The sequence below is a fragment of the Neomonachus schauinslandi genome, chromosome 2 (assembly GCF_002201575.2).
Source record: "Neomonachus schauinslandi chromosome 2, ASM220157v2, whole genome shotgun sequence".
Lineage (NCBI taxonomy): Eukaryota > Metazoa > Chordata > Mammalia > Carnivora > Phocidae > Neomonachus > Neomonachus schauinslandi.
The window spans coordinates 148,567,735-148,585,901 of record NC_058404.1 but is presented as its reverse complement, the minus strand read 5'-3'; the positions used below and the strand labels follow the sequence as shown (position 1 = coordinate 148,585,901).

The following is an 18,167-nucleotide window of genomic DNA, read 5'->3' as shown; positions in this document are numbered from 1 at the left end:
ATATAGATGTAGATATATAGAGTAATATACATATATAAATATATATGAATAATACTAAGACTACGTTAATTCCCATCTAGACATTTCCTTAAGTCAGGCCACAAAATTTGTAGCTTTCCAGCAGCCAACTCAAAAACAAAAATAAAAAACAAAGCAAACAAGCAAACCCTGTTCAGATACCTTTTTCATGGCAACCATAGGATAAACACTGAGCGATTATTCAGTAACGATACAATTCTTTTCCTCATAAAAAATTACTATGTAATGTAATGACTTGTATTCTCCACAATATTCCTAGCATTGAAACAAAAATTAGTTTTATAATACTCTTAGTGTTTCCTTCAATATTGGCAAATGTTATAAATTACTATTTAATAAAAGCAGTTTGATGGTGTGGGGGAAGGGAGCAGTATGAATCATTCATACCAAGCTCTTTGATAATTTTTAAAAATGTCTGACAACACTTCCTTAACTGTTATTGAAATGGCTCTGTAGTGGGATTCTCACATTATAAAGGATCTAAAGATTACTGAAATTGTAGGCATAAAAACATATTATTATTTAGTACAGTAGTAAGTACTGTACTTAATACAGTAGTAAGTTTTTAATAAACATTGCGAATAAGCATTGTGACAGAAAACCCTACCACTCATTAACTGTTAACTTAAGCAAAACCATAGCTTAACCATTCCTATATTTAACCAACCATAACACTCGTGATAATATCTTTCCTCCCACCTAGTTTAAAAGGAAGCTGTGAAGATCACATATGCGATCATCAGACTTTGTTAAATACATGTATTATATTACTGGCAAGTGTTAGTGGCAACTCAGCAGTAAGGAATGTCTCTGATCTCCACTGTCTGATGACCAAGGTATTTATTAAGTTCCCAGCCAGATTTGGTGCAGCACAGGAAACTACAAGCCGAGATTCAGGTTGACACTTTGCCTGACCTCTAGAAATGTGTAATCACAGATAGATGTGGTGCAACAAAATTTAAAAATATTATAAGTAATTAGGTATGGGGTTTATAGACTTACAAATAGAGCTATTTTCATCTTTTTTTTTTTTAGATTTTTTTTTTTATTTTATTCATTTGAGACACAGAGATACAGAGAGAGAGAGAGAGAGAGCATGAGCAGGGGGAGAGGGAGAAGCAGACTCCCTGCTGAGCCAGGAGCCCAATGTGGGGCTCCATCCCAGGACCCAGGATCATGACCTGAGCCAAAGGCAGACGCTTAACCATCTGAGCCGCCCAGGAGCCCCGAGCTATTTTCATCTTTAATCTACTAATATATTTGCTTTCTTTTCCTCAAACTCTTTCTACTTCAAGATAATAAATTGCCATGATCTGAGTAAAGAACTTTAAAAGCAACAGTTTCCCACAGAAATGTTGGCAAGGGATGCCATTGCAGCTAGTCATAGGGAATTGTACACACTTAAAAATGTGTAAGAAAAGTAAGAATTAACAGGGAGTATGTAAGTACGTGGTGGCAGGTGTTATCAGAAGAAAAGTAGTTGAGAGACCTAAGCTTAGAGACACTTTCGAGGCTGCTAATACATAGCATAGACTTTCAGAAACTTTTTGTAATGTTAGATATCTACCTACCAAATCTCTCTCATGCTTTTGTTTAGATACCTCCTATGAGAGTTGACATGATAGAGTAGAAATAGCTCTGAACAGTAAGACCAGTGACCTGCATCTTAGTCCTAAAGTTTTGGCTTAAGGATTAAGTCCTTTCATCTACGTCTGAAGTTTCTGAGATGGGAAATCTGAAAGCATATTCAACATCACACAAGTTTGGGGTTAAGGGATGCTGGAACTTATGTGATGTTGAGTGTGCTCTCATTTTCTTCATCTGTTAAAAAACAATGAGGACTTTAACTGATCTAGATGCTCTTTAATTTCCACCAAAGTTAGTGTTCCATGCCTCACATTACTTAAAAATGTTTAATACATTATAATTAAAATTCAGCATTTACGAAACAATTAGCTTTAACATAATTTTTCAAATGTGTCGTTTTTCTGGTTGCTACATATAAGATAACTGGAACAAAGTAAGAAACAACAAGTGATTTTAAATAATCCAAGTTTCAGATGAGGAAGTCATAAACTTTATTACTTGCCTCTTAAGCCAGTTTTAAAATCCCTAGACCCATGAAATTTCATTTTATGTAAAACAATGATGGCCCTTAAAATTGGAATGTGTCAGTTGAAGGACACCCTAAGACACTACGGTGTTCCCTAGATTGCTGTTTTCCTGGCAAACACTGTAAGCCATGCACAAAGAATCCCTCCAATAGTCTAGAAATTCCTTTCTATAATAAAACCCTATCTGGATTAATTTATCAATGAAGGGCAGTTGGAAAATGCATGGATTCTGTTAATGTTTAAATTACTCTTCCAGAAGTTAGATTTCTTGATTAATGAATTTCCTGCCCCAGTTGCTGACCTTTTTTTTTTTTTTAAAAAAGATTTTATTTATTTTTTGACAGAGAGAGAGACAGCGATAGAGGGAACACAAGCAGGGGGAGTGGGAGAGGGAGAAGCAGGCTTCCCACAGAGCAGGGAGCCAGACATGGGGCTCAATCCCAGGGCCCTGGGATCATGACCTGAGCCGAAGGCAGACGGCTTAACGACTGAGCCACCCAGGCGCCCCGCTGACCTTTAATATATGGAAGTATTGAGTCTTAACTTTTGAATGGAACACCGAATTAATACCATAAAATCATAAGAAAGGTTATCATTTTATCCAAAAGAATAAAATTTTTTCAGTTACCAATGCCCATGGCCTTAATTCACATCTATATGCTGATGGCAACCTGATCCATAACTGCAGCTCAGTTCACTTGGCTAATCTTCAGACCCATATACCGACTGCCTATTGTTCATCACAATAGGATATACCTCTCATCATTCAAACTTAACATGTCTGTAGTAGATAGTTGTAGGTGCCTACCCCAAATATTTTTTTCCTTAATAATACAATCTCCAATATTTGGTTGAGCACATGGCCATCTTGGAAAATAGAATAGTGTCCCTTGTCCATAGGAGTCACCATGTGAATCAGTTCCCACTAATGTAGTCTCTATTCCAGGGGTTAGAATCCTGATGGATTTCATAGCTGGAATGCCTATGTGGTAGTTGGAGTTCAGACAATCATTTTAGACGATGACTTGGAGGACATATATTCATTGCTGGTGGGACAGCACAATAGCAGAAGCCTAGATTTACTTCTTGAGTCTCCCTACAGGCCTATCTGCCTGCCTCCAGACTTGTTTATATTAATTCCATTTTTTATAAGCCTCTGTTATCCTAACTTTCTTGGTCCTCATATATACCTAAATCTGATGCTATTACAATATGTGAAACAGATTAGTTGCAATCAAGGTAAATTGCCACTTTTTTGTAATTATCTTTGGGAAAAAATTATCTTTGGGAAACTAATTTTTTATAGTTTCTGTATATGGAAAAGATGATAAAATATTTTTACTTAATATTCTCTAGCAGCTGGTTTTAAGATACTCTTGACTATTCTCTATGACTTTAAGCAAACGATTTCCATTTCTTAACTTAGTGGATCAAGGTCTGGGCTTTGACATCAAACAGTTTGGATTTAGTTCTGGCTCTGCCTCTCATTCACTAGGTAGCTCTGAAATTACTCTCTCTGATTCTACATTTCCCCACCTATAAATGCGGCTAATGATAGGACCTAAGTATAGGGTTCTTCTGAGGGTTAAGTGAAATAACACCCATAAAGCAATTGGCATCGGGCCAGGCACACAATGTTCAACAAATGTTGCCTGTTGTCACTGTTTCCTCCTTCATAATGAGAAATTAATTTGTGCTCAAAGTGGGTTGAAAAATCCCTCAAATTGCCTCCTGTGTGCCTAAGGGGATAAGGAGAAGATGGAACCAAGCTTAGTGCCACTTCACCCATAGCAACTCTTCTCCATGTGTCAAGGGATTACATTAGGCCTTATGTGCAAAACGGAATTCAACTGAGAAAGATGTTATGTTCCAACTCCAGCTCTACCGATCACTTACTCAGAGATTTAGAAATCTCTGTCTTCCTACTCTTTGGTTTCCCGACCTGTAAATTCATGATAATGTTAAAATTATCTACCTTACAGTGTTGTTGGTAAGTACCAAATAAGAAAATAAATAGTGGAATCATCTCTACAGGACATATACTTGTTTTTTCCTCCTATATGTACCCTCTCTGGATTTTGCTAAATGCAACCTGACATGTCAGCTTTTAAAATGAACAATTAATTTTTAACAGGTCATATATTTCTATATATATTCAAATGTAATAGTGATAATAATAACAATAGTATTTCCTGAGTCATGCAGACACCTGTGTTAATTTAACTCTTCTCCTTGACCATATTGGATTAGGTTTACCAGTGAACAGGAAGAACAGATTCTATCTAGTGTTGACTGACTCACGCATTCCTGTAACCTCATGCAAATTACCTAATCTTTGAAGGTTGTATCCCCTAATTTATAAAGACAGATAGCAGTCCTTCCTGTCTACCAGCCTTGGAGGTCTATTGCGAAGACTATCCATTGAATAATAGCATTGTTCCTTGTAAATATAACTTTTATATCTTTTGACACAATGAGATAGTTAAATCATCCTAGCAGTAGAATCACCAAAGTGGATACAGGAGACATGAGGATGGTACACCACTGTAGTTAAGAGCATAGGTTTGGAGTCAGATGGACCTAGATTAATTCCCAGTTTTGCCATGTATTACCTCTGAGCAAATAATGTTATCAACTGAACCTCAATTTCCTCATCTATAAAATGGGTATAATAATATAACCATAGGTTGTTTTAAAAACCAAACACTCATGATGTTTTAGAACAGTGGTTGGCACATAGAACATGTAAAACAAATGATGGCAATTATTATTTTGTTCTACACTGACTCACAGTTTGACTTTAAACAAAGTGCTAAATTCTTCTATATCTGCTTTTGCAGCTTTGAAAAAGAGATATCATCTGACATCTTCAGATGAAAGATTTCAGGGTAGAATTGTCATGATATATGGTACTTTGGATTCCCCTAAGCTTAGTTCTATTATCTCAGAATTACTATTCTAAAAATCTCAAATTGCCCAACCATGCAGACCATGTATGTAAGTAGAAGTTTTGGCTTGCAGATTCCGGCATGACTTGGTGTCCCTACACCCATTTTATTTTCTCAACCTCTTAAAACTTTCCTATTTTCTAATCCACTCATTTCAAATGTATTAAATTATGCTTGAAACTGTGAGAGCATTCTTCCTAATTCTCACCCACCATCTTCGATGAAAATATGTCTGAAGGAGTGTGTTTTGAGAAGTTCTTTGTGCAGTTCCTGTAAAACCTAATGCTGACCAAGCCATGAAAGGCAGCCAGAGTACCCATTTCACCACCTTCCATCTTAGAAGACCTGCTCCACGGCTGCCCAACTCACCTCATTCTCAAGTACTAAAGCCACCAGGCATACTTATGAATCTCAATGCTGATATTGAAGCACATGATGTTGCCTCTTTTCTAGAATGTTTCTATTTAATCCCTCCTTGTATTGAAGCAATGACATATTTTTGGAGGAAAGCAGACAACAATGAAAAAATACCAATAAGGTCCATCGAGACAGTTACAGTTACTACAGACTGATGAATCCTTCCATGATATGCTGCACTAAGTGAACTCAATTTTCACGCAATAGCAAATGATGTAATCTTTTTTAGAAAACAGTGATGATGCAAATGAGGTGCTATACTCTCAGTCACTGATCACCTTTGAGATAGTGTAGAGAAGTTAGGTCACATTTTCACCTTGTTAAAATATAAAGACAGTTTTAAGACAATTAAAAAAGGGCAGTCCAGGGCGCCTGGGTGGCTCAGTCATTAAACGTCTGCCTCCGGCTCAGGTCATGATCTCAGAGTCCTGGGATCGAGTCCCGCATCGGGCTCCCTGCTCCGCAGGAAGCCTGCTTCTCCTTCTCCCACTCCCCCTGCTTGTGTTCCTGCTCTCGCTGTGTCTCTCTCTGTCAAATAAATAAATAAAATCTTAAAAAAAAAAAAAGGGCAGTCCATGTATTCTTTAAAATGTTTCTAAAAACCTATCAATGAAAGTAAAATTATACCACCACCCTTCCTCCTTCAGCATGTACGTACATTATTTCACATCAATCTGTATATGATCTGTTTCTTTGCCGAGACACTGTATAGCCATCCATGCCTACACATACATACGCAATTTCTCCAGGTCTGTATCTGTGTTTGTGTGTGTGTGTGTGTGTGTGTGTGTGTCTTCCTTTTCTCTGTCAGAATGTAAACTTTCCAAAGACTCTTCCTTTAGCTTCCCACCCATGATAGACAATGTGTTCCAGTAGCAAGACCATAGACGTTAGAGCCAGAAAGGCCAAGATCAGATTCTAGATTCAACACTTACTAACGCTGGACAGCCTGAGCTGCACTGATTTCATCTTTTAAAGGAGCGATCGCAGTAAGTGTTTCTCAAGGTATTTCCAGAATTAAATGAGATAGCATTTTACAGAATGTACAATACATAATAGGCGCTCAACAAGTAGTTTTCTTCCACACAGAATTTAATATACAATGAGAACTCACTAAAAGTTGTTACATGGACCAGGACAGATCATAGCTGATGAAGTGAGGCTTTGTCAAAACTCGGAGCAGGATCCCATAGCAGCTCTGGTCCTAAGGCTCAATATGATGACCCTTCAGTATCACTACTGACTGACTTCAAGTAGGGGCGGATAGGGGGGATATGCTTGATTGGCTTTATGTTAAGATTTCCCTGTAAACAGAATTTTAATCTAAATCAAGACCCTCCGTGTTAGACATAAACTCCCCAAATCATGTTTTATCGTCCCTTTTGTTTCCCATACCTCCTGAAATTATCTTCTCTTCCTTAATCATCACTACATTGCATAAATGAATGCTCTTCTCCCTTGGAGGGAAAGGTGACTAGGGAGAGATCACCACCCATTAAGATATAATTATACCAATTTAAATAAAACAAAGGGCTTCTCTTTTTAAAGCTGACCTATTTCATTTCTGCTTTAATTCCTTTCTGTCTTACATGTTCCTTTCTTTTTTATGGCTTTACAGTGTATCAGTTCTTCTCAAACTTTAGTGTGACTAAGAATTACCTGTGTAACTTTTAAAAATATGATTCCCATGCCTCAACCAAAAATTCATGAGAATTTCTGGGATGAGAACTCAACTTTTCTATTTTTAATAAGCACCCAGTGAGTCTAATGGAGGGGGTCCATGGGTCACACACAGACTGAGAGGTAGCTCTGACCCTACTGAGTAAAAATTAAAGTTTTCAAAATTTGCATTTTACTCATTTGATCTTTGTGTATCTAAATTTGTGTAGATATTGTCTACAAATTCAGTCTGCTTATCCTTAATTCTTATCAGTGGTTGCTGGTGACTACAGTTAGCATATATACCCATCACCAATAAATATTTATTCAATAAATATATGCTTCTCTTCCCAAATCTCTTCCCTATAAACTTATTCCTGATAAAGTTTTCTTTAACCTTCTGCTCTGTGTGTGTGTTTTTATAAAATCCATGTGTTACTCTCTTCATGCTGAAAGAATAGTAAAAAATAAGAGTTTGGGGGGAATGGTAGCATATGAAGAATAATATTTACCTGGTCCAAATTTCTTCTTACCTTTAAATTCTAAAATGGTGGGTTCTCATTTAGAACAGGTGAAGTGAGGGAGACGGCTCTTAGAAATTTGGCTAAAGAGGAAGGAATGTGCCATTTGATAAAACTCCCCAGTGTTTCTTATATATCTTCCCAGTTACGAGCAATGTCCCTAAAAAGAAATTGTCTACGTATTTCAATTATACTTCTTTCTTCAAAGCATTCCAGTTGGTGCACTTGGTCCTGCAAATGTGCATAGTAAATTTAATCCCTTTCCACTCTAGCCCATTCTCTTAACATCTCCTAGGTTGACAAACATAGATATGCTCCACCTTTTATACAGTTTTAGATCAGGAAGGAGTTTTTTGTTTGTTTATTATTTTTTTCCTTGAGAGATATCTTCCTTCTACTCTGAAGTAGGACCAAAAAATAGGTACATCTTTTGCTTCAAATTAGAGAGTACACTCAGAAAAATGGATTCCAATACCCCCACATAATAACTACTCTACACAATTTCTAGACTCACTCATATCTAGCATAGACATAATCTGAAATCCATTTAGTATCTTGAGGTTGATAGAGATTAAATGTTTAAATAAAACCATTCTTTTCTATAGTACTATTCTTAAAAGATAATGTAGTAAAAAAGGATAGGACAGAAAAAACATCATGGATTATGGAGAAGTACTCACAAAAGACAGAGACCTTTGAGAAGTCTGACTAAATTTGTTATGTTGGTAGCTCTTAGTTGCTTCATTAACATGTACAAAAGAGTATTAAACTTTTCATAACAAGTATATGGAACTTTCTATCAATGACAGAGCCTGAGTGTTTTTCCCTATTAAGATTCCACTGGAACTTTTACATTTTCCAAACTATTTTCTTCTCAAACTAAAAGTTTTAAAAAACTGTTATGCCAGAATATGAATTAGAGAAAATAGAATTTTAATCTGAAGATAAAATCATTTTTCAGAGCCCGAACTAGTACATGGAAACCTTATTACTGTTTAGTTTCTAACTTTGAAAGAAAACAACCTCAAAATAATTATGACTCGTCTGTTAGAGAAGTGATTGTGGCCAGGTACATCATTGGATTTATTTTTTAAATCAACCATAATAATTTAATCATACTATCTTCTTTTTTTTTTTTAAAGATTTTATTTATTTATTTGACAGAGACAGAGATAGCGAGAGCAGGAACACAAACAGCGGGAGTGGGAGAGGGAGAGCAGGCTTCCCGCGGAGGAGGGAACCCGATGTGGGACTCGATCCCAGGACCCTGGGATCATGACCTGAGCCGAAGGCAGATGCTTAACGACTGAGCCACCCAGGTGCCCAAATCATACTATCTTCTTAAATTATTTCTTATTCTTTCAAAACATCTATAGTTTTAAATTTTTAACTATTTAAACAGAAATGAATGTAATTTTGATCTGCATGACCTCAGATTTATTTTTTTCTCATGTATACCTCTGAAAATAAGAGTATTTTCCCAACAAAACAAAGTCCAAGCTAAAAACACATTCTATTCTTGAAACTAACTAACTAGCTATCTAAAAGACAGCTGTCAAATCTGATGTACCTTTATCTTTTGTTGAACGCATCTGAAAGTACATAAAAAAATATTTTGGGATGAAACCTAAGATGACAGGGAACACTAATATAGAAAGAAAAGAACTGTATTTCTTAACACAATTTCATGTTAAATATCAAAAGTATGTTTCTATATTAAACAAATAGTAGAGATCTACCCATGCCCTGATGTGGTTCATGCCATTTTTAACTACAAGTAAACTTAAGACAAAAGAAAAGGGAACTCACCGATACATTGCTGACCAGCAGGGAAGAGTCCTGTGGAGATCAACGTCTGGAGTCAAGTGTGTGCATCCAGGCTATATCAGCAATTTCGTGGGCTGGATTAAGGTGAAGAAAGAAGTCTTTAATGATCTAAATAGAACCAGTCTGACAAGTCTTGACTAGTGTAGTGGGAACTGTGTGTGTGACTATTAGGACAAGGTCAAATTTTATACAGAGCAGGAGAACATAATTTATAAGCACTTTCTAGGAGTGGGAACTTAAAAGCTATTGCCTTAAGATTATGCTAGCTCAAAAGTGTTCATGTAAACCAGAAATTTTATAAAAGTCAGATGTTTAAATCTAGAAAGAAATCTTAAAATCATATTGCTTAGCTTCCTCATGTTTTCAGTGAAGAAACAAATTTAAGTTAAATGACGGTCAAAATCATATAGTTTATGATCCACCAAACCAAGAGTAGTACCTATATTTTTAAAATTTATCTAACATGCTTTCTACTCTACCCTGCATATAATGAAAGTTTTCCTTTGGTATTGACTATAAGTCAGCAGCTGAAAATACAATAAAGACTAGAAAAGTATTAATATCTTAAAATTATGTGACATCATTCTTTTAGAAAAGTCAAGTAGTTTATAAATATTAACCCCCAATTGAGACAGTATATTTCTTTCATTATACTGGAGACAAGTATATCAGCCAACACTGAGTCATTACTGTCTTAATTCTGAAGAGTAAGTAATGTTTTTAAAAAATGTGTGTTCATACATGTATATGCAGATATCTGTGTATTTGTGTCAGGCATAATCCTCAAATCACCATCCTTAATCCCCATAAACGATATTAGGTGTTTCTCCTCTGGGATCTCATGGTGTCATAACCCTTACTGCATTGGAGTAGAATTTTTTGTTTACTTGTATCTCAACTCTACTAGACTGAATTCTTAACAGACAGTAACCCTATTCTTAGTATATATGGGACCACAAAAATATGCATGGAAAGAGAACAAGAAGGAAGGAGGAAGGGGATACGTGTGACCAGTTCTAAAAATCCCCATAAGGAAGACAGATTGGTACTCCTACTTATTCATTCATTCATTCATTCATTCATTTTTGGAACTGTTGAATATTACCATACTGTTGAATATCCATTTAGCCAATGGCTCATCTAAAGAGATGCAGAAGTTGGGACCCATGGTAAGTGTGCGATTAGGCTACCAAGAATTAGAATCACTCTCTGGCAGTAACCAAGAAGCCTGTACGTTGGAACACACTGTTCTTGGGACTAGAGAGAGCATCAAATGTACCCTTTTTATTTTGGCCAATAGATCACTTAAGACTGAAGAATAAATGGCATGTACATTTACTTGAAGTTGTTAAACATACAGTATCAGGTTTCTGTCTACTAACGAAAGTACAATTTAGCCAAATATAAAGAGGCAACAATAGTGAAGTAAAAACTTCCAGGTTATGAGATTAAATTGTTCCTATTATACAGCCTTTAAAAAGTGAAAGCCTCACTAATAAAATGTTAATACTGGCTTAATAATGCTATATTCTATTTTATCTCGTATTTGATGAAAATATTGATTGTACTCTTGCTTTCAAGGAAAAACAGATCCTTCTTCAGTGTAACTTTGGGCCAAAACCTGGTCAGACTCATCTTAACATAATCTCATGACTTTTTTCTTTACTAAAATCCAGATTCCAAACTCAAATAAATTCCTTATAGAGTCCTATGGTTGTGTATACTTAAGGTTATGTACACCTAAAGTTGTAGATGCAGAAAATGAGAGGGCTTTCATGATTTTTTAAAATCCTTGTGGGTATATGCTAGAATTATAGAAAACCAGAGATTAAGGATATGCTAATAGAGGATGAGTGAATGTCAACCAAAAGATAATCAATCCTAAGTACATCCTTCCTATGTTAATGGCCTTCATTCAGGCTACTCAAAGAGCATTTGTGTGTGTTATCAAATTTCATGATATTACTTATACTTTAGTAGACATTTGAAGAATAGAGAAAGAAGGAAGAATCAAACATTTGACTAAATTATCCACCAAATGGAGCATTTCATGCATTTAGGTATTTCTTTAACAGTTACTCTTAGAGTTGTAGGATACAAAAACAAAGTCAGTCATTTTTAAGTTTATTGATCTCTAAGAGGGAAAAGAAAGGATTTTAGAGCAAAAGTTTGTCTTTCATTCAAATATTTATTTTCTTGATTGCTGTTTTTTCTAATCATGTATTTTATTTTGTGATCCTTTTGCCTTAAAGTGGTGTAAAGAAAATGTATGCAAAAAGTTATCTTCCTCTTCGTGACTGAGATCAGGGCAGTCTGTCTTCCCTGTGTCCTTCCGTGCAATGTGGAAGCAGAGTCAGGAGGAATATATTTGTGGACTTGAGTCTCTTGGAAACCCATGGTAGATACATTACATTGCATAACTAGTAAAATAACAAGTTGACCACAGGTATTTTTACTAGCCAACAAACTATTCCACAGTCCTTCCTATACCTAGCAACGTCATAGCAATGAGGCATCTGATGGCCATAAGTATGAGTGTGCTAAAGAAGGAGAGTGCCAGCGTGGCTAGTCATGAATGATTTTTATCATTGTTTAAATATCCCCTAGTTTGAATCAAGTTCTTTTATGCCTGATAATATATGGATGCCTATGCATAATCATATAATTAATTTATGGAAGCCCTCAAAGTTATACCTAGGTTATGTAATGCTAAAACAATCCTTTTATTGGTCAGTTTATTGGGTTGTGCATTACAGACTGACCAAAGTTAAGCCAGTGAATGAGCAAGTTATCAGAGTAGACATAGCTATTGTCATTTGTGGCTCCATTTCCTCCTATCATGTATTGTTTTGAAGGTACTCGTTCACCTTAATTGGTTCAAGCTGAGAAAACAAAGAGCAGCCATATAATTAACCTTTGGACTCTACCCAGTAGGACAAGATCATGTAAGAATGTTGCTGCAGAACCAGCAGTTATCACTGACTCTCCTTTCCTCTGTCTTATTTTCTTAGCCAAAATGTGATTTATTTTTCACTAACCTATTGGCACCTGTCTCTGAAACCCTTCCTTTTGCCCTCGCAGCCTTTTCTATTGAGTGTCATCATGCTGTAGTTGTTTCTCAGCCCATCTCATCCACTACTTTTTCACTGGAGAAGACTACATCAGCTAGCCCAGCCTTGTCTTTTAACCCAGTATTGCACTCAGTAGGTTTCCTGGTATTGCTGCTAGACTGCAGCCACAGGTGGAGGAAGAGGCAAATGAGAATAGATGACTTCTTGCACTTTCAACCGGTTTGGAGAGTGCCATTCCCACTCGGAACATCTGGCCTTTCTCTGTAAAGAGTGCACTGTACTTGAAGCAAAGCAGTTAAACACAAATGCTATAGATGGAACTGTTCACCAAAGAAATTTCTGGTCCTTCCCTTTCCCTTAACTGCATCAGGGAAGAATCCTTATCTCTAACTTGGCTTCCACATGTTTTTTTGAAGTGTTTTTGAGTAAGGGGACTGGGACAAGAAATCTGTCACGTAGTTAAGTAGGCAAGAAATCTTATTAATCCAGTTTTGTTCAAGAGTTGCTTATCCAGATGATTTTTTTAAAGTCACGTTAGTTTCACAAAATCCTTTTTTTTTCTTAAATTACTTAAATAGGAGAGAACTTTATATAACTATTTTTATAATAAATTCAAAGAAGCCTGAGAGCATAACTTTGAAGCTAAGGTTGGTGATGGATTTTTTAGGAGATACGTTTACGTGATCAATAATGTATACTTCCACTGGTCTAGCTTGATCCACAGTAGAACTCAAAGTACCAACAGTGTAAGAGGGTTCCCCTTTCTCCACAACCTTTCCAACATTTGTTGTTTCTTGCCTTGTCAATTTTTGCCATTCTAACTGGTGTAAGATGGTATCCAAACCCTCTTACACTGTTGGTGGGAATGCAAGTTGGTACAGCCACTTTGGAAAACAGTGTGGAGGTGCCTCAAAAAATTAAAAATAGGGCTACCCTATTACCCAGCAATTGCACTACTGGGTATTTACCCCAAAGATACAGATGTAGTGAAAAGAAGGGCCATATGCACCCCAATGTTCATAGCAGCAATGTCTGGAATAGCCAAACTGTAGAAAGAGCCATGATGCCCTTCAACAGATGAATGGATAAAGAAGATGTGGTCCATAGATACAATGGAATATTACTCAGCCATCCCAACTTTTACATCAACGTGGATGGGACTGGAGGAGATTATGCTAAGTGAAGTAAGTCAAGTAGAAAAAGTCAATTATCATATGGTTTCACTTATTTGTGGAACATAAGGAATAGTATGGAGGACATTAGGAGAAGGAAGGGAAAAATGAAGGGGGGATAGGAGGGAGAGATGAATCATGAGAGACTATGGACTTTGAGAAACAAACTGAGGGTTTTAGAAGGGAGGGGGGTTGGGGTGATGGGCTAGCCTAGTGATGGGTATTAAAGAGGACACGTACTGCATGGAGCACTAGGTGTTATACGAAAACAATGAAGCGTGGATCACTACATCAAAAACTAATGATGTATTGTATGGTGACTAACATAACATAATAAAATTAAATTAAAAAAAAAAAGAATGAAAAGTACCTAGTTAGAGGTACCCATGTTCCCTAGATGAACTTTCTGAAATACCACTTCTCTCAGAAGACTTTTAAATGAACAGAATAGGAAATAGTCTGAGTTCATAGCCTTGATGAAGGCCTGGGGAGTTAGTATTATATGTTGCTGATTGAGGGAAGATCACATTTACTTTGTTAAACCAAAAAGGCCATTGACAGAATAAATGCTTTATCAAAACTGAGGAGCTGGGGGGCACATGGGTGGCTCAATTGGTTAGGCAATCAACTCTTGATTTCAGCTCAGGTTATGATCTTGGGGTTGTGAGATCAAGCCCTACGTCAGGCTTCACACTGGGCAAGGAGCGTGCCTGAGATTCTCTCTCCCCACCTGCCTTCCCCACCCCCACTCCGCTCTCTTGCTCTCTCTCTCCCTAAAATAAATAAATAAATAAATAAATAAATAAATAAATAAATAAATAAATAAATAAATAAATAAAGCTTTTAAAAAACTGAGGAGCTGGATGAAATTTTACATTTAAATTTGTTTTTTAATTCCATGAGATTATGCTTTTAGATTAGTGCATTTGACTCCTTAGTAGGTCCAGTGTGGTTTGTATTATGTTTTTTTGCTTGGCTACTTGTGTTATGTATCTCAACAGGAGCATAAATGCAAAATAGTTTTTATTTTTACTTCAGTCAAAGCTTCCAACCATAATGTGTTGAATCTCCTGTTCGTAAGCCTTCATAAAATCTTGGCACATTGCATAGTTTTCTACTAATTTCAGTTATTAGAATTTTTGTCTAGTTTGTAACTTCAATTGTGAATCTGATGTAAATAAGATCACCTTCTTTTTCCCCCTCAACATAAGGTTAAACTGTGATTCTGGCTGCTTGGAGTAGAGAAGTTGGAGGGTCTGGCTCCTCTCTCCTCACTACTTAATTCTAGTTTTGGGGTCAGAGAGGGCAGATAGGGGTAAGAAATATTACATAGTCAGCCATGTTTTGGTGTGCAACAGTGTCCCAGGTCTTTTTCTGGTTCAATCCAGTTTTGTCTATGGCTAATAGATTCTACTACAGAGAGCTCTGTGCTGGTGATGTGCTTGGTTTTCTTTGGATGGTGTTCAGCTTTACCCTAGCTCTCTCAGTCATTAAGGAATTCATCAGGGAGAATCAACCATGTCCACTTTGGGCTCTGACACCAGTTTTGACCCTAACTCCTTCTCTAGCTGGAGTTTTCCTTAACTTAGAAGCTATCTTGCCTCTTTCCTTTCCTTCCTGTTGCTCTGCATATAGCTATGGTAACCACTGAGATCACTTTCTGAACCTTCAAGAACCACAGAATACCAGGGTTGGGTAGAGTAGGCTATTTATTCCGTCAGTAACAAATTCTAGACTGCAGTCCCTTCCTACTCTGTTAGTTACTCTAGTGAGCTCCTCTTCAAAAATCTATGACTAAAAGTGAACGGCCATGTTTGGTTCACAAGTGGCTCCCCAACTTCAGGTGGCAAGTGCTTAACTTCTCCAAGAAGACTCTTACCACATGACTGCCATAGCAGCTCCAGGTACACTTGTGTGTTCAGTAGCTTATCATCCATCCAGCTGAGGAAGGAGAGGCCAATCTTTCCTGTTATACACACACACACACACAAACACACACACACACACGTGATCTTTACACATGATTTTCCCAATGGACTTCCATCATTTGGCTTCAGGAAGAGAAAAAATAATCTCTCGTTTTCCCTGGGGAAGAGGAATATCCTTTTCCTATGAACACTGTGCTCTCTGGGAATTTGCTGTCTTTCACACTCTTTCCCTAGTTTTCTCTCTCTACATATTGACAGCTAGGCACTGGGTGTTATTAGGAGGACAGGTTATTTCACCTCATTGTATGCCTACCCTTAGTGGGAGACAGTGTCTGGCCCCAATTTTTGGCATCTCTTCAGAGTTTCTCATAGGGAGGGTGTTACTTAGCATTTCTTTTCTGTTATGAACAGAAAAAGTCCTTCTATTCAATATCCTAAAGACTTTTTTACAAATATATGTAATTATGGTCCCTAATTTCCATAAGATTTTATACTTCCTGGAGTATTTTTTATTTATTTATTTTACTTTTTATAGGCACTATATATATGTATATATAATATATATTATATATATATATAATATGTATATTAATTTAAATTTTAGGTAGTTAACATACAGTGCAATATTGGTTTCTGGAGTAGAATTCAGTGATTCATCACTTACATACAACACCCAGTGCTCATCACAAGTGCCCTCCTTAATACCCATCACCCATCTAGCCCATCCCCTGCCCACCTCCCTCTATCAACCCTGTTTGTTCTCTATCATTAAGAGTCTCTATGGCTTTTCCCTCTCCTTTTTTTCTCTCCCCCTTCCCATATGCTCATCTGCTTTCTTTCTTAAATTCCACATATAAGTGAAATCATATGGTATTTTTCTTTCTCTGACTGCCTTATTTCACTTAGCATAATACACTCTGGCTCCATCCATGTCGTTGCAAATGGCAAGATTTCATTCTTTTCCATGGCTGAGTAATATTCTTATATATAGAGAGAGGTATGTATATATTCCATACACACACACACACACCACCTCTTCTTTACCCATTCATCAGTCCATGAACATTTGGGCTCTCCCTAGTTTGGCTATTGTTGATAATGCTGCTATAAACATCAGGGTGCATGTATCCCTTTGAATCTGTGTTTTTGTGTCCTTTGGGTAAATAACTAGTAGTGCAATTGCTGGATCATAAGGTAGTTCAGTTTTTAACATTTTGAGGAACCTTCATACTGTTCTCCAGAGTGGTTGCACCAGTTTGCATTCCCACCAACAGTGCAAGAAGATTCCCCTTTCTCTACATCCTTACCAATACCTGTTGTTTCTTGTGTTGTTAATTTTAGCCATCCTGACAGGTGTGAGATGGTATCTCACTGTGGTTTTGATGTGTATTTCTCTGATGATGAGTGCTGTTGAGCATCTTTTCATGTGTCTGTTAGTTATCTGGATGTCTTTTTTGGAAATGTGTCTATTCATGTCTTCTGCCCATTTCTTAACTGGGTTATTTGTTTTTTGGGTGTTGAGTTTGATAAGTTCTTTGTAGATTTTGGATACCAACCCTTTATCAGATATGTCATTTGCAAATATCTTCTCCCATTCCATAGTCTGCCTTTTAGTTTTGTTGATTGTTTCCTTTGCTATGCAGAAGATTTTTATCTTGATGAAGTCCTAACAGTTCATTTTTGCTTTTGTTTCCCTTGCCTGTGGTAATGTTTCTAGTAAGAAGTTGCTATGACCAAGGTCAAAGAGGTTTCTGTCTGTGTTCTCTTCTAGAATTTTGATCGTTTCTTCTCTCACATTTAAGTTTTCATTCATTTTTTTTTTGAGTTTTCATTCATTTTGAATTTATTTTTGTATATGGTGTGAGAAAGTGGTCCAGTTTCATTCTTCTGCATGTGGCTGTCCAGTTTTCCTAACACCATTTGTTGGAGACTGTCTTCTTTCCATCGGATATTCTTTCCTACTTTGTCAGAGATTAGTTGACCATATAGTTGTGAGTCCATTTCTGGACTCTCTATTCTGTTCCATTGATCTACGTGTCTTTTTGTGCCAGGACCATACTGTCTTGATCACTACAGCTTGGTAATATAGCTTGAAATCCAGAATCGTGATGCTTCCAGTTTTGTTTTTCTTTTTCAAAATTGCTTTGGCTATCCAGGATCTTTTGTGGTTCTGTACAAATTTTAGGATTATTTGTTCTAGCTCTGTGCAAAATGCTGGTGGTATTTTGATAGGGATTGCATTAAATGTGCAGATTTCTTTGGGTAGCATAGACATTTTAACAATGTTTTTTCTTTTTTTAAATAATAGCCATCCTGACATGTGTGAGGTGATATCTCATTCTGGTTTTGATTTGTATTTCCCTGATAGTTAGTGATATAGAGCTTTGTTTGGTGGTTTGGTTTTTTTTTTTTTTGGTCATCCGTATATCTTCTTTGGAGATCATCTATTCAAATTCTTAGCCCATTTAAAA

The 18,167-nt window shown here is 36.6% G+C and overlaps 1 protein-coding gene across 1 annotated transcript in view; it reads right to left on the bottom strand.

Moving 5' to 3' along the window:
• LOC110591413 (transmembrane protease serine 11E-like) overlaps positions 1–9,566 on the bottom strand; it is a 49,907-nt gene extending 40,341 nt beyond the window's left edge. The window contains exon 1 of the mRNA XM_021702316.1: positions 9,508–9,566. Within this exon, the coding sequence (XP_021557991.1) occupies positions 9,508–9,515 (8 nt within the window). The 5' untranslated portion in view covers positions 9,516–9,566. The remainder of the gene's footprint in view (positions 1–9,507) is intronic.
• Between the last annotated feature and the right edge of the window lie 8,601 nt (positions 9,567–18,167).